Raw genomic sequence first — 23,773 nt, forward strand, 5'->3', positions numbered from 1 at the left:
TAGTTAGCTCTGCAGATGTGGTTGTCAAGGGAACCATTAGCTACTAATGTGACTGAGATTGTCACACTGTAACTATTGACCCAAGTTTTAGAAACACACCTTAGACTGGTTAGACACACGCAACATGTAAAGAAGAAGGTAAAGTGGGGAATCTTCAGATGGAAAAAAAAAGGAATCTGGAAATGGATAAATGGCATTTAAAATCTTTTACATTCTAATTGATTATTAACTTAAAATAGCCTCAAAACACACAAAAAAGAAAACAATCATAAAAGAACAATGCTAAAACAATTATTTATATGACAACAGGAACATATTCACAATTTATTCTTTTTTTTTTCTCAGAAAACTATAAACCTGTGCGTCTTCACTGTGTGAAATAGAGCGGTACCCACACACGGGAGCTGTAGCTCCTGTTTTAAGGTTTTACTTCAATAAAACTGGGGCTTGGCAGGAACAGCTGTTCCTGAGGAAAATGGGCATTTCCTCTGGAAATGTCATAAGTGACTCTGATATTTGCAGATTTATTAACAGAGAATTTACACTTGATCCCAGATGAAAGGGTTCTTTGCTGGATGTGGGTTTTGCTATTGGCAGGAAAACACAGGTTTTTTTTTTAAAAAGCCAGAGCTTGTAAATCATAACCTGACAGAAACTTTATAATAAGCTGCACAATCATTCATAAAAAGAGAAGGGTCCTAACAAGGGGACATCAGCCACATACTTCCAGTAAAAAATAAGAACCACTTCAAGTCCACGCATGAGGCCACTAGTTAAAGCACGTGCTACTGCTACCGAGGGCACTCAGGAAACTCCATCCCAGACTGTTAAAACAAATACCTGGAATAAGATACAAAAGTCCCAAAAGGCTTTTCAAAGTTTGCCTAACGAGCCCAACCGGCAATGCACCAGGAGAGAGTTGTGATTCTAACGCAGTTTAGTTCACAGGAGAGCGACATATTGTGACTGTAAGGCCTGAGTTTGGGGGCGAGCATGGTGAAGCAGTTTCCACAGACGTGTTGTATATTTTGGAGAAGGCCTGTGTACCAGGTCAAATGAAATGCCTTGCACATCTTAACACTTTTTTAAGAATTTTTGGGATGAGCACCAAGTTCAATTACGGGCCTTCAAAAGCGAGAAGGGGAATAAAACACAAAAGACACTGAGTAGTTTAGTTGTTCATTTGCTGCAGCAAAGTTATTGTCCTCCTCCCTCAGTTCTTGTCAACTCCACCCAACACTTCATCCTCTGTCGTCGCTGTTCTCCCCTCTGCCTGGCTCTCTGGCGCCCTCCGCTGGCCCCGTGCTGCAGGTGAAGGAGCATTGCAATTGCCCGGTTCTCCTGCAGAGGGCGCCTCTGCCCCTGCTTCTGCCCCTGCCCCTGCCCCTTGCCTCTGCCTCTGCCCCTTGCCCCTGCCCCTGCTTCTGCCCCTGCCCCTGCCCCTGCTTCTGCCTCTGCCCCTGCCCCTGCCCCTGCCCCTGGTTCTGCCTCTGGCTCTGCCCCTGCCCCTGCCCCCGCCCCAGTGGTTAGTTACCTTTACAAATTGATTCACAGCAAAAAATGTCAGATCAACTCAAAAACATTCCCACCGTTATCACTAACCATACAATAGGTATATACGGGGATTGCCCTGTGGTAAATATAGTGTGATATCTGGAATATGTGGTTAAGTAGAATATCGAATTAAGAATGTTGCCATAGCATTTCCACCACACCCCCATGCTCAAATGTGTTGTTATCACCAAAAATTGAAGTATTTAGCTGTTAAGGTGTTAGGTGTGACATTAAATGTAAGATATGTATGTAAGATGACTCATTCTGGTTGTTGGTTGATATCACTGTTGGTCGATATCTCAAAGAGAGGGACAACGACACAATGTGACACACGTCCTGTAACGTTTATTTAGCAGTCAGAGTCAGAGGCCATGTGGATGTTCAGCCACGTAGCTTAGGGTTGAGCTTGTAGCTGTTGCTTGGATTTGTTGTGCTCTGTCTGGATTGTAGAGTTTCAGGCGTATGTGTGGAGGGTGGTAGAGCAGGAAGAGCCACCATGTGACCTAACTTCAACTGTCCCTCTATCTCATCTGGCCTCCTGCTCTCCAGGCCAGGTTGCTCTGGCTGATTGGGAGCTGTGTACGCTGCGAGCTGTTTACTTGGGGGAGGATAAACGCAGGGTGGCCATTTAAAATGCTTCTGGTAGAACGACTAAATCATGTTAATGTTTACATTCTGATAAGACAGACAGTACACATGTCTTACAAGACATAGTCACTGAACCCCAGCTGAATATGTTTTAATTAAAGTGCGGTTTACATGCAACAGATAGCTGCTTTGTTTTCCTACTTGGTGAGCCCTGACTGTAAACAATACATACAGTAGAAGAAGCAGAGTTGTCTCCGCTGAGTATGTGCTGGTGCGAGGCCAAAAATGTCACTGAAATGTTGCGAAGTTTGTGAGTTAAAGTGTTCTTTATTTAGAATTTAGTTGACTATAAATCAACTCAGCCAGTGTGCCTGGAAGCTACCAGTGGCCCAGAAAGGAATAATTAAACGCAGCTCAGACTTTGGCTCAGACAATTTTTGAAATGAGTAAAGGTGCATGCAGGAAATAATACCTAATTGTTTCCAGCAAAGGCTACTGCAGGTTAAAATTGTCCTCTCCAAAGATTTTGACCTAGATTGCATGGAACGTTTGTTCCGAAGGTTGTAGATGTAGAAAACATTTTTTGTCACAATGCATTAATTTCCTGCTGATCCAAAGTGAAAATGTCAAGACTATACCCTTGACAGAGCCTGTTACTTGTTGTTCCCAGGTTTAAGACAGAAATTCTGAGCAGTTCCTGACTCTGCCCTCAGCAACCTGGATCTCCAACTCTCAACACACAACAAAAAACAACAACAACAACAACAACAACAACGTTATACTCTGACGCTGTGTGATGAAGAAGACTATATCTTTATGAATATAATTTATTCAAAAAGTTGTAGATATAGTGTATGAGGATACATAGCTGAAAGCACACACAAGCTTTTTTGATGAACCTTTGACCTTTTGGATTTCTCTGCATTGTGGCCCCAAGCAAAGCACTTTCTCTCACAATTTTTGTGAGGGAGTGTGAAAAGTTTCCTGAAGCTGTTTTTGCCTCTTTGATAAAAGTTCATGTACTCTCATGATTCTTGCACTTTTTGGAGTAATGTCGTCATGGTTGAATGCACTTATTGTAAGTCGCCTTGTACAGAAGCATCAGCTAAATGCATGTAATGCAATTTTTGTTCCATTAAGTGTACTCTGAGTGGATCATGCTGCCTATAAAGAGCTACTGATGAAATTCTCGAGAAAACACAGCCTCTCTATTTAATCTGGTATAAAATAACCAAGCTAAAATATATTGATAAATAATGTAGGCCCACCTTCATGACCTCTCGTCTATCTTTATCTGAACAGACCCTCAAAAACCAAAGTCAGCTCATCCTACCACAGTAATAATGCCACTGATTTATGGCTACCACATGACTCTTTTGTCTTATTATAGGAGCTCTTTCATCCTCCTGCCTGTGGGCACATCTGCCAACCAGAAGGGGGCAGAAAAATCTCAGGATAAAATGATTTGTACTGTTACAATGAAGTCTCCGTGCTGATCCTTTTTATTACCGGATATTCTTCTATATGTGACTCATGTTGCAAATGTTTAGGTCGTCAAATAAAGCTACGAATGTAATGTAAGATGACCTGCTTAGCTCGAGGGCGCTGAACTAACAGACCTCAGGGTCTCAAACAAACAACAGTTAAATGTTGAAATACAGTATGCTCGTGACACGTCAGTGTGTTCAATGCAGCCGGCAAGTGGTGGCCTGGTGTGGACTACTGGTGGGGGAACATCCTGTCTGCCTGGGGCAAAATAACTGCGACTGGGAGTCATGCTGGTGTTACATCATGTTGATTTTAACTCTACAGTCCCAGTAAGATCTTTTTAAAAGTCTCTGCTTTCGATGGGCTGGACGTTTGTATCCTCTCCATATTCTTGAACAGACAGAAAGTTTTTTCAGGTGGTCCCGCTTCTCAGTGACATGAAGGTGTCGATTAAAAAATGATTGGACCTTACTTAGAATATGTTTTGTTTTTGGTCCACTTCAATATGAATGTCTCAGGAGATAAAGGTGAAAAGGTGACACGACCAACAGAAGTGAGCAGCTCAAGTGGTCGACCTTATATGGCTTTAATGAGAAGTGCATTATGGGATAAGGTCTTGTAGGGCTTGAGTCACAGCCTTGACAGTGCATTTAAAAAAAAAAAATCAATGACTGATTAAGTCCAGATTGCTTTAGATAACGAGGTCAGGTGCAATGACACTCATTTGTTTCAGGATATGACTCTTTAAAAAAAAAAAATGTTATTCCTTCCTATCTTTGACCTGACAGGGGAGTGTGTGCTGCTCTCGGGCACCTCCCCTTGGTCTGATATATACAGAGTTCTTTAAACAAAACAGACAGGAAAGGTTGGCTTGCAAGGCAGGGAGGGAGGGAGGGAGAGAGAGAGAGAGAGAGAGAGAGAGAGAGAGAGATAAAACAAAAAAATTCAGCCAACCGCGAAGATCTTCTTGCTCTTCTCACGCCTGTGCGTAAAAAGCTTCGAGCCTGGCCATGGTGGTTGGATAGCCAGAGAGGAGCCAGAGGAGGAAGTTGGAAGGAGGGACCAGTGCAGTGCAGTGCAGTGGCGTGGTGTGTGTGTGTGCAGGGAGAGGAGTTTACTGTGGAGCTTTCCCAGCTCTGTGGAATCGCAAGGATCTCCTCTGTCCTTGGCTTCTGTACCCAAAACGCAGGAATGCGCGCAAAGGGACGCGATCCTCCGGCGGTGCTGCGTCCTGGCTCGGACACGGGCTTTTAAACACGTTGTCGTCGGAACAAAGTTGAACACCTCTGCTGTCAATGTCAGCACAGGTAGTGAAGAGGATCCCGGAAGAAGAACACGCCGTCAGGCAGGTTACCAGGTTGTTTGCATAGCCTGGACCTTCTTTTTCTTTTTTTGATATCCCCAAAGCCGATGGACTTGCTTCCTCATCCAGAAAGTAGTTCCAATCTTTTATAAGTCACTGACTCTTGTTATTGAAAGAACAACGGCGGCAACAAGATGAAGGAGCCGAGGAAGAAGAAGCTGTACGTGCTGATGGACGTGCTGTGCGTTGTCGTTGGTAAGTCGTGAAGCAGGGTCCGCGTGTTGCCCTGTACTGTGGTCAACCGGCCGTGCGCTTGTGTGTTTTTGCGTCACTTTAGGAATTCGTTTATTACGCGCAACTGCGCCTGCACTGTTTGTTTATTTGCACGCAGAAACGACACGTGAGCATATTTCTGATATCAGATCAAATATCCTCAGGACAACAAGAGCTCCTTTTTTTTTTTTTTTTTATCTCAGTCCACCTTTAAGAGGCAAACGACGCAACTGACTTGCCCCATGCACGAGTCCAACGCTGACGCACAGAGCCCGTTTGTTCAGATGCGGATCCCGACTGGAATATTGTCCAAGCTGAAATGTGACATGATCGTGGTGTGAAGCACACGAGGAGATCTCACTCTCTCTCCTCTCACAGGCTTCACTGCGAGCTGAGCTCCATCATCCCACTCACCGAAAAAACTTTTTTGCAGTACTTCTTTTTACAGAGCCTCAGGAAACTGAATGTTTGTTTATGGAAATATGATATGCATGTGCGAGCCCCGCTTATTTCTCATTTTTGTTGTCTGCCAGCAATCCTCTCAAAGATGTTCAGCCTTCCTACACACACTGTGTCTATAAATATGTCACTTAACTTTTGTCTTTTGCATTTAACGTCCGTAAGGAATCATTTTTCAAGGAACAACAATGCCCCCTTTTTCATCGCTGTGGTAACCAGAGAACATCATTAATCCTATAATAGTCTTTTTCGTCTCCTTCCTCCTCTGGGCAATGGACAAATAATGAGATGAGAAAAACGAGTCATATCAGTGACGCATATTGTGGTTATGATTATGCACATTAGTCTTCCCCTTTGTCTTTTGTCATCAGTCTGTGATTAATGGAACTGAATAGGAAATGATAAATGTGGAGGACCACAGTGTCACGGAAATGGCCATTTAGCACAACAGCAATTTATATCTAATTGGACAATAAAACGGGGATTGGAAAATCCTTTTACGCTTAAATTGGCTAAATAATTAGATTACATTTGTAAATATTGTAATATTGACATTCAAATGTGCAACACCAGTAGTAATATAAAAGTACAAATGACTATATTCATGAATGAATTTGTCAAAATAAAAGGCGTAAATGAAACAATCACTAATGCATCATGTAAAGCAGATCAATAATATCTAAACAGATCATCGGATTTCAATCATTTACATGACACTCGTAGCCTTCCATAACGATGACGATATGCTCCAGATAACAACGTTTTTATCACACAAAAAATGACAAATGTGAGAACCAATCACCTCCAACTCTCTGAAGAAGCTGTGTGTGTGTGTGTGTGTGTGTGTGTGTGTGTGTGTGTGTGTGTGTGCGCGTGTTTGGTGGGACTTTGGTTTACTGTATGTGACAGACGTGTGCTGCATAATGTGGTGTTTAGTGGCGCACTCATCCCCTGTTGTGTCTGTGACAGTGGTGAACTGGCGGAGGGAGGATGGAGACGTGGGGTCTGACGGCTCGTGCCCGTGCAGATCCGCTCTGCTGTGCGTTTTTTTGCAGAGGTTACACAACTTTTCAGCAGAGCTTAGAGGTATTTTTTCCCAACTGTGGGAAGATCTGCAGACTGCTGAACTTGATAAGCCTCACCATTTCGCTGTCACAAGTCTGGGATTAGCGTCCGGGCTGGGTTTTTGGTTGGTCGGGTCTGGATGACTGCATCCCACCCTTTGCCTCTCCCTTCCCCTTTGGCCACCCACGTCACCCACCCAAATAATCATCAAGTCAACCCCAAGCTTATGTGAGGTTGCCCCAGCCATGTAGCAACAACATGGTGGAGCTTGTAATTATGCTGACCATCAGCCTCTATGGAAGCAGATTTCTCAGTCGGGTTTTGTCTGCATAGTAGGACTATTTACATTTCTCATATTAAACCAAAAAAACACAATCTGCATGCGAAATGTACTACCACTGAATATTAGCTGCTCTCATTAACATCTGCTACCAGTTTTTCTACTCTCTACTATTTTTCTATATTCACCACTGACTCTAAATATCCATGTCTTATGTTTTATTAAGAAATCTCAAATGTCAAGAAAGTGATTTCTTTGCCCATCCCAGGTAAAACTAACAACAGTTTGTGTCCTGTGAATGGATGTGGCCTCCCTCTATTTGCTTTAACAATGTTCCGACACAGTCACTGAATCCCTCAATGAAGAAAACCGATGCAAAATAGATCCAATGAGTGGTTTTCAGACTAAAACACAAAGTCAGTTATATTTCTGGTCTTGTTTAAAGACATTGGAGCTTTGTGCTCTGTTCCATTATCTGCCCCGGTCTCGAGTTTGCTGGCCTCCCTCTTTCTTCTCCACTCTTTCTTTGGTGTATTCCTTCCTCTCTCTCTCTCTCTCTCTCTTCCTCTGTGTAAATACACTCCGTACAAATAGATGGTGGGTGTTGGCTCAGAGAACAGAGGAATAACCACTCTCAGCCCGCGTATCGTGTTCATAGGTGCAGTACTGCGAGTGTGTGTGGTTCTAATAGTCGGAGGAGGAGCCACTCACATCGCTGCATGACCTGGGTGCTGCTGTAGGCGATATGAATGGCATGGAGCTGTGAGTTATGAGTAATGTGCGTGATACGCAAAGAAGTGCGAGACTAAATGGCCGCGGGGCAAGGCATCGGTGCACAACATACGCTCTCGCATACACCTTTGTTTCCCCGTGTACACGCTCTTTTTGTTGTGCTGTGTACACTGACAAACCAGTTCTGTTGAGAGTCTATTATTTCTCGGATTTCAGACACACACACACACACACACACACACACACACACACACACACACACACACACACACACACACACACACACAAATGTTTACCACATGCAGAGGAAGCAGTTTAGGTTCCCATCGTTTGCGAGAAACAAGAAAGTTGACAGTAGCTTACAATATTTATTGATTGGCTATATTATGCTTGTGTCTCCTAAAATAAGTTTCCTGTTTACCTCGGTTGTTAGTTCCTCGGATGTAATATCAGATGCTTGGAGGCAGTGGACAATAAGGCAGTGGAGTTTCTGATTCTCCTCAACAACAAAAAAAAGGTTTATTACCCGACATAATGGAGCCCTGCTCCCAAGGCCCCCACAGTAAGACCATCAAGGAGTTATTACGTACTTCCTCACATTATTTTTCGTCCTTTCAGACTGTGACCACATTGTGTCCCCACGTTCTGTTCTTTGACCTCGCTGGATGTCGGTCAGAGTTCGTCAGTGAAGCCGTGCGGCAGGGTCTCCGGGGAACCGGGCCCCCCGCGTGGTTGCGTTTGGGAAGCCTGGTCGTGCCGAGTTCTCAGCGATGGCCAACGGAGGCACTTGATGGGAATTGTTTTCCCCGGGAGAGCAGTGTCATGGAAACTGAAGGCCTTCTCACAAACACACACACACACACGGATCCTTGTGCTGATCATCCGGCGCCACCTGCATTGTGGTGGCAAATAAGTCTATTTTTGGTTCTCGTTCTTCCCAAGTGCAGAGGGATTCCTGGATGTGTTTTCGTAAGTCACAAAATAGCATGTGGTCATGAGAGTTTCTTTTAAATCATTACCGCATCATTTTTCAGCCAATGTTTATTTACAATCAACATGAAGTTGATTTTCTTCTATTTCTATGACTTATTGCTTCGAACTGCGAATCACTAGTGGTGTCCAGTCTGTGCTGAGGAAGTAACGCTGCTGAAAAGTCGTATTTCAGGCTTGTCAGAGCCATATTTCAGGCTCTTATTTTGTAAAAGGAACAATGGCTTAACACTCTGACAAGCAAAAATCCCCACCACCACCAGCCGCTCCAAGCAATAAACTATATTTGGCGGCATTACACAAATGTCAGCCCAGCACACAGTGGATTTTTTTTAAATTGGAATTTGGTGGAAATATTTCACATAATTGTAAAATCGAACCTGTACCTCTGTTGCTGTATGAGTATTATTAATGTTTTGAAGACATTATTGGTGAGAAAATTGACTATCACCTTCCAGTCAAAGTATTTCTTGAATGAGAAATCTCTCTGGATTTCTTTGCACCACAATACAGGTGGCGCCTGATGATCAGCACAAATATCTGTGTGTAACTTTCCAACATATGTTTGTCTTTTAAGTCCCAGTTAGAGAGAAGTGCATGGAGAGGGAAGCCCGGTCCAGTGAGGAGGACCCAAGAACCGTAGTTCAATTTTTTGACAGGGACTGGAATTATGGAACAACGTGACCCTGATTTGGATGAACGCTGTCGCTAACATAAAGACTGGTTTGAGACAACAGCTAAACAAAGTCCCGTTTGTGTACAGTAATTACACCTCACTATTTATTTGGCATTTATGTGCTAGATGCTTCAGAAAGAAAACAAACCGCGTCACATCGGGAGGCTCCGTTCCATTCGGGGCAGTTGTACACTCTGACTCCTGCCGCAGACCTTTCATGGTTTAGGTTCAAACCTGTGTGGCCTGCTGCTTTGATCGCCTGCAAACCCCGACTCTTTGATCGCAAACCCAGATTTAGCTTCCCCCTCGCCATCCGTCCGACCTGGCCTTCCACTCTGTCTCCTTCTGCCCTGCCTGGAGCTAAGCATGCGTAAATGATGGACGGAGTGAAACAGCGGGATCAAAAATAAAGAATGGGCCGCAGCAGCAGCAGCAGCAGCAGGATTTGGTGTGACTGGTGAAGTTGGGCGTTCCTCATGTGAATTAGAATTCCAGAGGCCAGCGCCGGCGGAGGTTGTAGGCTCAGCACATACCTTCCACATTAGTCAGTCCAGCTTGGGGTGACAGTTAGAAAGAGGGAGTGTTTACTTGTTTTGTTACAGAAAGCCATCTTTTAAAGGTCTGTAACATTGCCTCCTGTATATTTGTACACTACAGAGCTTCGGTGCCATGGGTTTCATATTTCAACAAACTTTGTTTTGAGGGGAGTGAACGACAGAGAGAGGGAAAGAAAAAAAGTGGAAACACTGAAAAAAGACTTGCCCCTGTGCTCATCTACAGATGAGAGTTGGAGACAGATTCAGAGATGGAGACATACGAGTGTCACGGGGATGAAAAGTGAAGAGGCACGAGGACACGAGAGCTAGTGACAGAGGGAACAGATGGACCGGAAAAAGGAGAGAAACACACGAGAGGAAGGAAGAAACTCAGAAACTCGCTCGGTGGCCTTCATGCCGGAAAGACGAGAAATGAGAGGGGAAGAAATTAGATTGAGGAGCCTTCTGGCAAATGTTCCAGCTGTGACCCTGGAGGGAAGTTTTATACCAGGCAGGGCAGCTCAAGGGCATGAGAAAACCCTTTCTCCCAGCGCACACACACACCAGCTTTTCAGTGCCAGACTGTGTGTTTTTCAAGTGGAGGAGAATAATTGTCCGTCCATGTGGTTCTGCAGGTGCAGCAGGTTATGTCATGGTTATGAAACCAGGGCAAGTAGGTGTGAGGTTCTCTCGCACCATGGGAGCAACCTCCAAACGACTGTGGCAAGTTTAAAGTCAAGGCCTCAACCTTTCTGTAGAGGACAGCTGGACCAGGACGGGCAAATGTAGAAGTAGAGAGACGGGAGAGAAGTGGGAGACGAGGTCAGAAAAGCGGAAACACGAAAACAAGTAGACAGAGAGAGGGAGGCAGGGAGAAGACGGGACAGGCCTTGAATCTTAGCCCCAGAGTGTGATTGTGGTCCACATGGTCCTGCGTAATTGCACATCTGCCAGCTAAATAAAGCACCGTCCCATTGAGAACTCTATATTTACAAGAGGAGAAGTGTGTGGGAGGACGCTGCAATCAAGAGAATGACAGACGGGAAGATGGAGCTGCGAGGGAAGAGTGAATGACTCTGAGTAAGAAAGAAGAAGAAGAAAAAAAGTGCAGAATGGAGGATGTGAATCAGCAGTAGTGGAAGGAATGAAGGAGAGGATGTCTCTTCTTACACAGGCGTCTTTGTCTGCCAAACGCTCAAACTATCTGTGATGCGTCCTCTGACCGTTTTAGTCTCTGAACCCTCTTTGACACACAGTCGTCGTCACGGTGCAATCATCCGCTGTGGATGCGCGCACTTCCCAAAATGGAACTGAGGCCTCTAAAATGGGTGCTCCTTAATCTGAGACAGAAAGCACTGCAGCCCTGTGTCGCGCTAATTCAAACAGGCTCCCATTAGGAGCTCAGGCAGGAGGCTCGACTCGCCCGATGGAGATTAGCTTCCTGGCTTTATTTAAAAAAATTGGCGGCATTCGCTTCTCCCTCCGTCCGCAGCAGCGGTTGTTGAGAAAGAAAGTTCGCCTGCTCCCTAAACGAGCACCTCACCTTTTCCTCCATGTATAATGTATGTGCTTTTGGATTTTTTTCTCCACGGAACAATCCAGCGTAGATGTCTGCGTTTGGCTCAAGTCAGAGACTCTGCTCCATCAGCGAGGGGAAGCAGCTCTGGCGCAGGGTCAGTTTGGGTTGTGGGCTCGTCTTTGTGGTATCCAGGAGACCTAGTTTGTCTGCAGTTGGATCTATTTTTGCGTGCGTGTGTGTGTGTGTGTGTGTGTGTGTGTGTGTGTGTGTGTGTGTGTGTGTGTGTGTGTGTGTGTGTGTGTGTGTGTGTGTGTGTGTGTGTGTGTGTGTGTGTGTGTGTGTGTGTGTGTGTGTGTGTGTGTGTGCGTGCTCTAAGAGAATGAGTGGTTTGTTTCTTACAGGTATAATCCACAGGGACACTGATCGTAACACACACACACACACACACACACACACACACACACACACACACACACACACATACACACCTCAGGATGTACCAGTCCTTCTGGCAGTCCGCACTCTTTACATATAATTTCATTTGACTTCTTTTATTTTTATCCAAACTTGTAAATTATGTCCAACAAGTTAAATGCAGGTGCTTTACTTATGGAGGCAGAAATGAAAAATTCATTCATAACTTTTTTTTTCTTCTTTTTTTTTTTTTTTTTTTTTTACAAGTCAGGGAGGACTTTTTAATGCCAGGTGCCATGACTTCACTCAGTCCATGAACCGTGTGGCAAACTGGCAAACTCCCTGTTTGGTTATGAGGACTTGGTAATGTAAACACACAAAAACAACACATAAAAACCTTTAGCGTGGGACTGAATGGACACATGTGATACTTGAGAATTTAATGTTGAAACCGTACCTACGAAAAGCTGTTTAGCCACTTGTGAGCCTGTTAAGTGGAAGCAGCGATAGATTTCTCCGCCCTCCGTTGCTTCTCTTTGAAGTTTTCACTTAATTTTTCTGCCACTTCACTGTGATGAATGGCCCCGTTCTGGCGAGTGTTAAAAGCTCCGCCAAACAGTTTGAAGTCACAATACCCTGTGACTCCAGTATAGAAATGATTATGTCCTCCTGCTGGTTTAAAGTGACATTTACCATGCGCCTCCATAGGTCTGAAGGTTTGGAACAACCGGGACTCTTCTTCGTAGAGCTCATCAGTCTGAAACTGGTGGGGCAAATATTGTGTGTGGGTATGAATTGCCGTTGCTTTTTTGAATTTTTTTTAATAAGTTTGCAAACTTTTCTAAAATTCAGTTTTTGCTTTGTCATTACCGGGTATAGAGTGGAGATTTATGCTGAAACATAACAAATTGTGAAAACACTTTGTGAATGTTAAGTGTTAATATCCTTCTTTCTTTTAGGATTGGATATGGGCTTAAGAGGAAATAGATTTCATGTCGCCAAGTTCCCCATGTCATACAAACCATGGATTCAAACCCCAAAGAGGAACAAAGCTTCTTTTCCTTTCTTACAATGCAAACACCCTGATAATATTATGTTTTAAGGTATTTTACATGCTGGGTAAATTTGAGTTATGTCCATACTAGATACATGTCAGTCTGGAAAGGGTCAGGGTGCCATTTGAAAAAGAAATTCCAATTTCAATTTCATGGCCTTCTGTTTCTTTTTTAAGAACCAAGCAATTGCAGAGTTCTATAAAGTCCTTTTATACAAGAACCTTGAAGTTCACTTTAAGAACGCCTGTAATGAAACTCTATCTCGTGCCACAGCGTCTGATTTGAGTCCAACCATTTGTCAGCAAACCAGGAGGAGAGGAGAGGGGACGTTAAACAAACGTCGGCGGTTTCTTCACGCTCTGCTCGGTTCTTGAAGGCTGGAGTCGGGATGCAGGAGGCAGGATACAGGTGCAGGAGCTGCCCTTCCAAAAGCCACGTCAGAAAATCCAAGTCAGGTCGCTCCCCTGAGGCGCCCGAGGCAGGATGTCAGTTGAGAGACCCTATATGGTACTGTGGTTTTTACAAACAGGATTCTGGTGGTGCGAGGAGGAAAGTTTGTGGAGTGAAGACTTCACACCCCTGGTTCACCGTGCCCCGACATGGCAGATAGATGTGTAAACAGGGTTCCAGTGGGAATCCGGTGGCGAGCGGGAAGCTGTGTGTGTCATCCAGCTGCTGTTACAAGGGGCAACAATTCAAATATATACTCAAGTTTTCACCAATCCTTAAAACTCCCTTCTGCCTTTCTATAATAGTTTTGCTCAAGCTGTAATGTGAGTAACATTTCTCTGAGTCTGAGCGTTTGTTAGCCGATGTTTACATTTTTGATTTCACCCTCTTTGTGGACGGAGGACGTGTGTTTTGACACGTGCCAGCGGCCCACATTTATTCAAACATTTTATTAAAACATCCAGTGCTGTCTTTTTAACAATCTCAGCAAATGGTCTAAAGCACATGGAGCGGGTGCATTTAAAGGGATAGTTCAGTGATTTTGAAGTGGGGTTGTATGAGTTACTTATGCATAGTTAATATGTCACCTTGTGGAGATGGTTAACATTTTTAAACGTTACCTTAACTCATACTACCCCACTTCAAAATCACTGAACTACCCCTTTAAGGCGAATCCACATCCACTTCTGCTACAGCAACAGAAAACCCGGCTCATGGTTCCACTCCTTGTCGGTCTAGTCTAAACCTCGCTCCTCCAAGGTCGGGCTACCAATGCACGATGATGTGTTTGTCCTATAGTACGCTATTGTTTATTCTCCTCTCAACGCAGAGCGCGTGTTTCGCAGCTGCTCGTCCTGACACAGACACTGACACTGTGTCTTCATGGTGTCTGTGAGGAGCATGTGTGCACTTGGCATGTCACTAAACAATGTCTGTTCTCATCTCATGAACACAAGGGCGAGACCGAGACACCGCACGGCACTGTGAAGGTGTCGTTGGTGATTTGATTTGCTGATTGGTGGATTATTGGAAAAATATATTTCTTGGAAATACGTCAAAAAATATCGACCTGTTTAAATTTACAGCATCAACATGTCGCACAACTCCCCATCGACTCATTTTGTATTTGGCACAAAAAAAAGGGCCGCGAACGTCTGTCTCTCCTCATTCGTTTACAGTAGGCTGTTGTTCCGTGTTCCTGGGTGGAGCTGAACCCTGCGTCGCAGACTGTTCACCTCAGCCGAATCGCGATCCACCGTCCAGTTGTATATTTTTCCTTCAGTCTCAGTCCTCAGTTTGTGGACGCTCGGCCTCTCGTCAGTCAGTCTTGCTGGAAGTCCTCCTGGAATTGTGTCGGCTGCAGACATTTTTTTGAAAGAATGGGAGGGGTGCGCTGCTCATTTACACAGAAATGTAATACTATTGGTGGGTCCAGTGCTTTTCCACTGCTGTTTTTCTTGCATTTAGTATGCGGCCGTATGGCATTTCCATAATGGGACCAAGACTGTCTGCCTGCTATGCATGGTGGTGGTGGATGTCAGGGTGGAGAATGCATTCCTCACTAGGGCTGCAACTCATAATCATTTTCATCAGTTCAACGGTTTTGTATTTATTGTGACTATGCTATTGAATGTCTAATAAAGTTAAATATCCACCATGGGCTACCAGACTGAATTGATTAGCCAATTACCAGACATATTTGTGCGTACTGAATAATTGGAGTAGAGCTGAAATGATTTTGACAACTGTAGACCCACAGAAAATGAATCAGCAACTATTTTTGATCAATTAATCAATCAATTAATTTCCGGGTTTTGATTTGACAAAAAAAAATATTTTGTACTTTTGTACTTTAATCGAATAATCAGGAATTTAGTTGGCCTATTAATCGGTAATGCCCATATCCATTAGTTGCAGCCCTAAACCGGATAATTTAACAATCAACTGATTATTCTGGCACTGTTCCACTTTAAGGTTGTCAGGTTGTGACAATCACCTCCGGCTTTGCAGTTGTCTTTCTCCCACATACTTGTAGCTGCCTTGAGTCCCACTCCGCCCCAAGTCTCTTTATTATGGAACACTCCCCACTATGCCCTTGAACAGGGATATTAGAAAGTCAGTCAGTTTGTATTACAGCAGTTACAGTAGATTCCAGTGGACAAATGAAGTATCAAATCTTCAATGTATACTCAAACGTCTCCTGTAGCACATTTCACGTCTCTGCTGCCTGTTCATAGTTTTAGTAAAAAGTCCTCTGTGTTAAGTTTCTCCTGTATGTATGATTATGAGAAACTCAAGCTGTGTTTCAGGAGGAAAATTTAATTTGCCGTTCTTGGAAGAGAAAACAGAATATTTAGTTTAAGACCGAGCTGTAAAATAACATGTAATGAAATGAAATGATGTGCTTGAACAGTCGTTACTTTGTTTCTGGTGTCTTGTAAACCTATGAAGGTTGTAAACTGTATGCATACAAACCCAAAGATAAAATATAATATAATACAATACATAACCAATAGGTCGCACAGTATAAGGCTTCAAAGAAGACGAGCAAGAAAGTGTGTGTGTGTGTGTGTGTGTGTGTGTGTGTGTGTGTGTGTGTGTGTGTGTGTGTGTGTGTGTGTGTGTGTGTGTGTGTGTGTGTGTGTGTGTGTGTGTGTGTGTGTGTGTGTGTGTGTGTGTGTGTGTGTGTGTGTGTGTGTGTGTGTGTGTGTGTGTGTGTTTTTCGAACATTTCAAGGACATCATTTGTGCTCTTGGGAGACGTAACCAACTATGTTTGGTCTTATTTTTGCACACAGCCACATCATTCAAAAGTGTGTGTGTGTGTGTGTGTGTGTGTTTGTGTGTGTTCGTTCGTTCAGTCTTGTAAGTGTTTGTATGCTCTTGTCTCTACTGGGTAAGCGTGTGATTTTTTTTTGTGTGACCACATGCCTGTGTATATAAATACAATTTTTTCTTCCACTGTTTATTTTTGTAATTCCTTGCTGCGCATTTCCACCCTGCCATTTAACTTTTTTTTTCTTCTTCTCCTTCAGGGTAGTTTCATCATTGTGATTCTAGACCTTGAGGTCCAGAGGGAGAGAGAAAACAATTTAGCTATCCTTAGAGAAACATTTTCACTTCCCAACTCAAGGAATGATGTAATGTAATGTAAAAAACCATTAGAAAAAAAAGAGAGACAAATTTGTTATTTTAAGTTCATTACCTTGGATCAACCTAGTTTCATGGTATTGGCAAAGACCAAGCTTCATATATCACTTAATGACCAAAGGCCCAATTTTTTTCCAAATATGGTGAATATTCACTATGAGCTTCATTCTTATCAGTGATATTCTTCTGTGTTGCCTTCTTTTCAGCTGCACTGCCCTTCATCGTAATGACCATCGTGTTCAAGCCATATCAAAGGGGCGTCTACTGTGACGATGAGAGCATCATGTACCCCCTCAAGTCAGACACCATCACCCATGGCATGCTGGCGGCCGTCACCATCTCCTGCACGGTCGTCATTGTAAGTTTGACAAAGAACGCCAGCCTTCGCTCTCTCATTTTTATTCCCTCTCACCTCAGTAAAAACCAAAATCGAGGGAAGCTTACGGGATTTCACTTATTTCTCGATAACTAAATGGACTTCAGAAATTGAAAGAAAGTTTTGATGTATAAGTAACTTAAGAAAATTGTTCACCTTCTTCTCCTCAGATCTCCACAGGCGAGGCTTATCTGGTTTACAGCAAGAGGATTTACTCCAATTCTGACTTCAACCAATATGTGGCTGCGCTCTACAAAGTAGTGGGCACCTTCCTGTTCGGAGCAGCTGTCAGCCAGTCGCTGACCGACCTTGCCAAGTTCACCATCGGCCGCCCGAGGCCCAACTTCATGGCTGTATGTGCCCCCAAGGTCTGTACGGGATACATGCAGGTGATCAACTGCACCGGCAAACCACAAGACGTCACAGAGTCCAGGTAGGAGGAGAACTGGGTGTTACACTTTGTAACGTTGTGCTCAGACAGGAAAATATGTTTATTTAAAAAACAAAAATTCAAATATTATTTCACAACAGAAAAAGCGAGAGGGTGAGACATTGTTTGAGTTTTTTTCACGTGACAATGATGCAAATGAGATTCCACTTTTTAACATTTGCGTCTTGGCTTTTCCAGATTGTCCTTCTACTCTGGTCACTCCTCCTTTGGAATGTATTGTATGCTTTTCCTCGCAGTAAGTACAAACTCACAAGCCGCAGTCCATCCCTAAACACAACGTCAATATGCATCTCTTTATCGACAGAAAATATGGAAAATATCACCATGCAAATATCTCAGTGGGAATCAGGCCCCGGATGAGCTCATCTGGGAGCAGGCTCGTGCATTTGAATCTGCACTCGAGGGCTAACAGTCTGAGGAGTCGAAAAGGGCTCATGTAGAGTCAGTTTGTGCCCGTGGACACAGAAGGGACGAGGCAAGAGTTCATAGGAAGGATGTGGACAGTGAAAGAAATGATGTGGAGACCTCTGCTGCCCTTTTTTTTTCCTTTTCTCCCAGCAACGATTTTCCCGGCAAAGCATTTGCTGTGTTCTGTGTTCCAGGTCTATCCAGTTCGTTTCCCTTGGCCTCATTTCGTTCTGTTAAAAGCCAGGCAGCAGACAGCAAGTTTCAAGAGGCCAAGCAAAGCAGCAATGTTCAGATCAAAGAACATTTCATTTCAAAGAGAGAGCAGAATATCTCCAGCTAGTGTCCAGTCTAAACCCTCTGTTATGCCAGGGGCAAATTAGTGCAAACAAATAGAGCGAAGCCGCGATCTCCAGCCCGGGTCCTGTGTTGCTGAAAGAGCTTCCTGCAGTGTTCGGAGCGGTGTGTGGCTGTGAGGCAGGGGGGGGGGGCTGTCGCTCCATGCCAAGTTTTGCACCTTCAACAGTAAACTAGCAGAAGCCCAGTGAAGTCTGCGCTGTTGCCAGGTTCATACGTATTTGGCATCCGCTATTTTCCACTAAAATAAGGGGTTTCAGTCCATAGTGGACACAAATCACACTCAAACTCAACACCCTTTTACATTTAGATCCAATTTGCGGCATACCAGCTACTGTTTCTGTTTTTTGCCTCCGAGAGACGTGAGCTCATGCTCCAAATGAATAGACATTTTTTATTACTGATGTTTGCTGTGAGATCCCCTGAAACCTCACAGCGCAGCAGACTATTTCAGCAAATAACGATATTGTAAAACAGCAGCATTACTTCACTGCCATGTCAACATACATTATGAATATATAACATCTTGTTAAATGTGAATAATAGATGCTTAAATCTCCCTTTTCTTCCCTCCTTCTCCGCCCGCCCCCCCATACAACCCTACCACCCTCTGCTCTTCCTCCAACCCCTTCCGTTTCTCCAGCTCTACGTGCAGGCGAGACTGGTGGCCAAGTGGGCCAGACTTCTCCGGCCCACCATCCAGTTCTTCCTGGTAGCCTTCGCCGTGTATGTGGGCTACACCCGGGTCTCTGACTACAAGCACCACTGGAGCGACGTGCTGGTGGGGCTGCTGCAGGGAGCGCTCGTGGCCGTGCTCAACGTGAGTGTCCGAGACCACGCCGTTATCTGTTCTGTATGATGCTGCCAGGACATAAGACAAGTCGGTACATAACCCCGAATGATGCAAAGGAACTTCAATGGTCTGGTATCGAATCCTAAACGGCTCTAAACACTGTGAATAGTGCTTTTGCGGGAATATACACTTTTAACATTTCATTTTCTGTGAAGCATTTCCAGCCGTATTACCTGTTGACATCCTCCAATAACTTTGGAGTCTCACTCATGCGGTTTCAGGCTCTAGGAAAAGCAAACATGGGTGGAACTGTCCAGATCCGAAAGAATGAAACTTAATGGAAATCTTTCTGTCAACGCTACTCCCCTTCAAAGCAGAGCAGCTGCTGATGAATCAGTATTTTCAGCTCTGTGTCAGTCTCACTGCGAGGATGTGCGTAGACGGGATGTATGTGTGTTCGAGTGTGACAGCGGCCGAGTGTGACTTGAGACAAACCCACACACTCACACTGGCGGCCTCTCAGGCAACGCGGCCATTCTCCCTCGCTGCGTCCAGCTGGGCTCCTTTATTGTTTGGCCACTTCCCTGTTTTGATTGAACCACTGTCAGCACCGCCTTGTGGAAACTCTGGAGTGGTCGAGTGTGTGTTTCGCGCATGTATGATTAATGGGGAATTGAGCCCAGCGCCTTTGGCATTCACATTGCTGTGCGCAATTAGAGACCCTCCTGGCCATAGTGTTTTATGGCCGACAGGGGCTGTGCCTGCTCTCTGTGTGTGTTCCTCTCAGATGTGCGTGAGTGTGTAAGTGTTAGTGTGTCACTGAACAGCTGTGCACAGGCCTGTCCAGACTATCACAGTTTCCAGACCTGCCCTTACCTCCTCTGCATCCCTGACAGAGGAGACGACTCCCATCTCTGTGGGAAAATGTTTCCCCCGACTAACCCCCCTGCTCTCCCTCACCTCTCCTCCGCAGGTGCGCTTTGTGTCCGACTTCTTCAAGAAGCGTCCCCCGCGTTGCACGAGGCAAAGCACAGCTGACAGCGAAGAGCCAGAGAGGAAGCCCAGCCTGCAGATCGCAGACTCGGAGCACACCAACCATAACAACTATCACAACCCTGGCCCTGTGTGATAGCGGGGGACGACGCTGGGGAAGGAAAGGCTGCAGGCTGCAGACCCCAAACCTGTGTGGGGCCGGGGTCCAACCCTGGGGCTTCAGCCGCCTTTGTGCGGTTGGCAGCGTCTATGTTTAGGGAATAACCTGAGTCATGCGCAGTCTTGGCTCTGTAGGCTGCTCACTGCAGACAGAAAATACCTAGACTATGAAATGTTCCATTTTTGCTACACCAGTTCCAGTCTGCAGCCATTTCTGTTTGAAAGGAGTCAAGTTAGGGGTCTGGTCTGTAGCTTGCAGCCTTCAAGCCCCCAGCTCTCCCCCTTTGTGTCAACCACTCACACCCCACCTGCGGCCCAACCACTGGACTGACCGAGGGGGCTGCGTCCCGTCGCCAGGTCTCTGAGCCCCCTCTCAAAGACGCCATGATGACCTCCTTCTCTCCTGTAAGAGAGAGAGGGGCTTTTTTCTTTTGTTTTTGTGAGACATCGTCGTTGATGTTCAAGTGTATTTGCTTAAAGCTGCACTAAGGGGGAAAACCTCCAGACGTACAGCAACGAAGCTATGATGTATTGTCGCCCTATCAAGTGCTTGTGGCTAACGTCACACGGCAGACGCAGAGAAACACAGGCCTGCCAATCACAGCCCTTCCCTGGCGGACATTCACGTTGTGTTTATGCATGTATTGGCCCACCAACAGACAAGTTTCACTTACTTACCAGCCACTTGTTGGATTAAAGTCGACGTATTGCAGGACGTACCTGGCGAGCGGTCTGATTTCTAAGGCTGCATTTGCAGGAAACAGCTACAGTTTTATGTAAAATGTCAGTAAGAGCAGTTGGGATCTGGAAGTGCCGGACAAACTGCATTGATCTGGGATGGAAAGATCTGGGTGTAGTCACAGCAGGATTGGCAGTACTAGCAACCCCCTTTTTGTTATTTTTTGTTGTTTTGTTTTTCACATTAATATCAAATATATCGCCTAAATGTGTTTTGTATGTTTTTGATTTCCGTACGTAGATGCATTCGTTTTTTGAGAGCACCTTAACCTGGTTACACACCAGAAAATTGTTGGGGGGTAAAAAAAAAAGTTCACAGTGGATGAGCTGATATTCTCCAAAGTGTCAGCTGCAGGCCATTACTATAACAAACAAAAGGTTTTATAGTGACTATGCAGCTTTGTTGCTCTGAGCGATTCATTATTTGGATCAAATCTTATTCACTTTGCCAGGTTATCTACTCCACGCCGTTATTCTCTCCTTTTTAAAACACAATCTTTTTACATTAGACTGGGACAGAATCACCCTCAACAGTAGTGATGCGTTTCTAAAATGTATAATTTTCATTGTAGAGTTTGTGATTGATTCATATTCCCCTGTGTGATGGACTGCAAAGGTGGAAACCATTGATGCAGTTGACTTTTAAGTTTTGCTGAGCTGTTTACGCATCATACCACTACTACCATGTTGCCAATTAAATATGAACTAATTTGGTCTTCATTTTGTTCTTTTGTTTAGTTTTTCCTCTGTCTTAGTGTGTTTTTATATAATTTCTCAAATAAAAGTAATCAAAGAAGAAGGAGATGGCCATTTTGAAAATGGTATTTAATTTATTTTAAATACAAGAAGTTCTTTATTAACTTTAATAAGGTTGGAATTGCCAGCGCTGTTAAGGTTTTTGTGCAATCACCCCTGCTTGCCACTATGAGCCACAAATACTGTACCATGTAATATCTACTAATTCTATGAGACATGTTTCATGTTCTGTGAAGGATGTATATACGCTTGTATGCTTTTCTTTTTTTTGCTCCTTTTTTTTCACATGTAGGTTGGTTTTGAATTCACCTGTGCAGTGTGCCTTCACAGACTGGTCCCTATTGGAGTTTCCACACAAATGGATCCAATTCCGGGTCCAAACATGTGCCAGATGCCTTGGCAGGGCTTTTACGGGGCTGTTGTAATGATAATGGGTTACATGCACGACTGTGTTTTTTGAAGTTGGTAACACGGCTCCATTCCCACTTCAAAGAATCGCCCACGTTCCCTTTCCCCTTCCTGTGTTGATAGATCTTGAATGAGGTCTCCTCCTCAGTCTCTGTACAGCATGCAGAACCCCGGACGGCCCGACAACAGATCAGACACACCTCACGTTTGACGGAGGGGAGAAGACGGAGGGACTCTCACCTGGTGGTGACTGTGAGGTTGTGTCTAGGGAGAGGCGGGGTATACTTTAGGAGTTGGGGTGTGGGGAATCCTATGGTAAACCTTGGTCCTTTGGGACGGCTCCACATTTAAAACGCAGATTTACAACAAGCAGCAGCTGGAACTGGTTGAGGTGAAGTGCTGTGCGAGCCCCCCTTCTCGCTCCCTACATCTAAATCATCCGCAGCCCGGCTAATAGCCCAAATGAGGATGAGGATGTAGAAACGTCATGGCATTTAATTCCCCCTTTAGTTTTGTGGAACCTAAGGTTCTCAGCTGGTAATGTGGCTGCATGTGTTTTGACATTATACTGGATCAGGGCTTTAGAATGGGCACTGGTCGACCAAGTCAGCTTGTAGCTATGGTTCATGTTGTGCCTTTGTGTGTGTAGATTATATCTATAGTCTTTAAATCAGAGAATTTTAAATAAAGATATAATCCGCATTCAGTTATGATGTTTTTATTTTATGTATTCAATGTCACCACGGACACAAAAAGAAATTCACTCATCTTTTTTTCCTTTCAAATCAAGTTTTGATTTAGCTGGCTCAGAGATGGACATCTTTAAAGCAGTTGTCTGACATGCACAGCAGTACAACAGTGTGAGTGGGATTCAGTGTGTGGTGCTCACAACACACTCAAACTCCTCAGTGAAATGCTGTTCCAGAAACGCTGAGGCCTGAATGATCCAAGGAACACAAGTGCTTTTTGGGGTGAATTGACCCTTTTTTTCTCCTATGAATTTCCTATTTCTCTTCCTGTCTATCTTACAGCACTAACATTTGTATTCTTTATTTGCAGTTGGCAACCCAGTTCTCTTCATGCTGTGTGAGAAAGTTACTTGATGATGGTTTGAGAAGAATGATACCCCATTTAAAAAGGAAATCCTTTACTCTATAGCTTTATCTCATTTGAATTAAAGGAGGTGGTATTGTATAGCAATGGATGGATCCAGTCAGGCGTTACTCAAGCCTCCCATGCTGCCTCAGTCCTTCCGAGCTGAAGAATGGAACGCTCCGCAAAAACAAACGCGTAGATTTATGAAAAAATAAACACTGGGCCCGTTGGCACATTCGTGGCTGTTTCGTTGGCAGTGGTACTGAAAACCACTGTCATCCCTCATTTAAAACAATATTACTCACTGGCATGTCTTGAAAGTTGTGCCTATGTGGAGCCATTTTTCACTGTGGTATCAAAAAAACTGGGGATGGAAAACCTTCATTAACAGTAATATTAACATTTTATTTATTCATTGCTTTCTCCAGAGATGCATTATACACCCTCACTGAATAAGTAATCCTGAAGGTCTTGTGTAGCTTGCTATATTATGGGACATGGTCTCCACAGTAACCAGGGCATTATTAAGCTTGCTTAACATCATATCTGCCCGTGGTAGTGAAAAGAAAGCAACAATCCATCTGGAAAGAATTACTTTGCACATACATCAGATCTGCCAGAGGGTTGAATGAGGCAATAGATACTCTACCTGGCTGCAGAGAGCTGGATTCCTATGGCTTTACATTGTTGTCATAACTGGACACCAAGCAA

At 44.3% G+C, this 23,773-nt stretch overlaps 1 protein-coding gene across 1 annotated transcript; it reads left to right on the plus strand.

Annotated features, from left to right (window-relative positions):
• The first annotated feature begins 4,537 nt into the window (after window positions 1-4,537).
• plpp2b (phospholipid phosphatase 2b) lies at window positions 4,538-22,669 on the plus strand. The gene is made up of 6 exons (XM_035647235.2): window positions 4,538-5,188; window positions 16,738-16,889; window positions 17,078-17,340; window positions 17,536-17,593; window positions 18,764-18,940; window positions 19,887-22,669. The coding sequence occupies exons 1-6, from the start codon at window positions 5,128-5,130 to the stop codon at window positions 20,040-20,042; spliced, it is 867 nt and encodes a 288-aa protein (XP_035503128.1). The 5' UTR covers window positions 4,538-5,127; the 3' UTR covers window positions 20,043-22,669.
• The last annotated feature ends 1,104 nt before the right edge of the window (window positions 22,670-23,773 follow it).

This window comes from Scophthalmus maximus, chromosome 13, assembly GCF_022379125.1.
Source record: "Scophthalmus maximus strain ysfricsl-2021 chromosome 13, ASM2237912v1, whole genome shotgun sequence".
In the NCBI taxonomy this organism is placed as follows: Eukaryota; Metazoa; Chordata; class Actinopteri; order Pleuronectiformes; family Scophthalmidae; genus Scophthalmus; species Scophthalmus maximus.

What these genes read in the sequence shown, in the direction of transcription:
- plpp2b (XM_035647235.2), top strand. Translation starts at nt 5,128, where the DNA reads ATGAAGGAGCCGAGGAAGAAGAAGCTGTACGTGCTGATGGACGTGCTG. An exon ending in CGTGCTGTGCGTTGTCGTTG is followed by an intron (nt 5,189 to 16,737) that starts GTAAGTCGTGAA and finishes CCTTCTTTTCAG; the next exon opens with CTGCACTGCCCTTCATCGTA. An exon ending in CAAGACGTCACAGAGTCCAG is followed by an intron (nt 17,341 to 17,535) that starts GTAGGAGGAGAA and finishes TGGCTTTTCCAG; the next exon opens with ATTGTCCTTCTACTCTGGTC.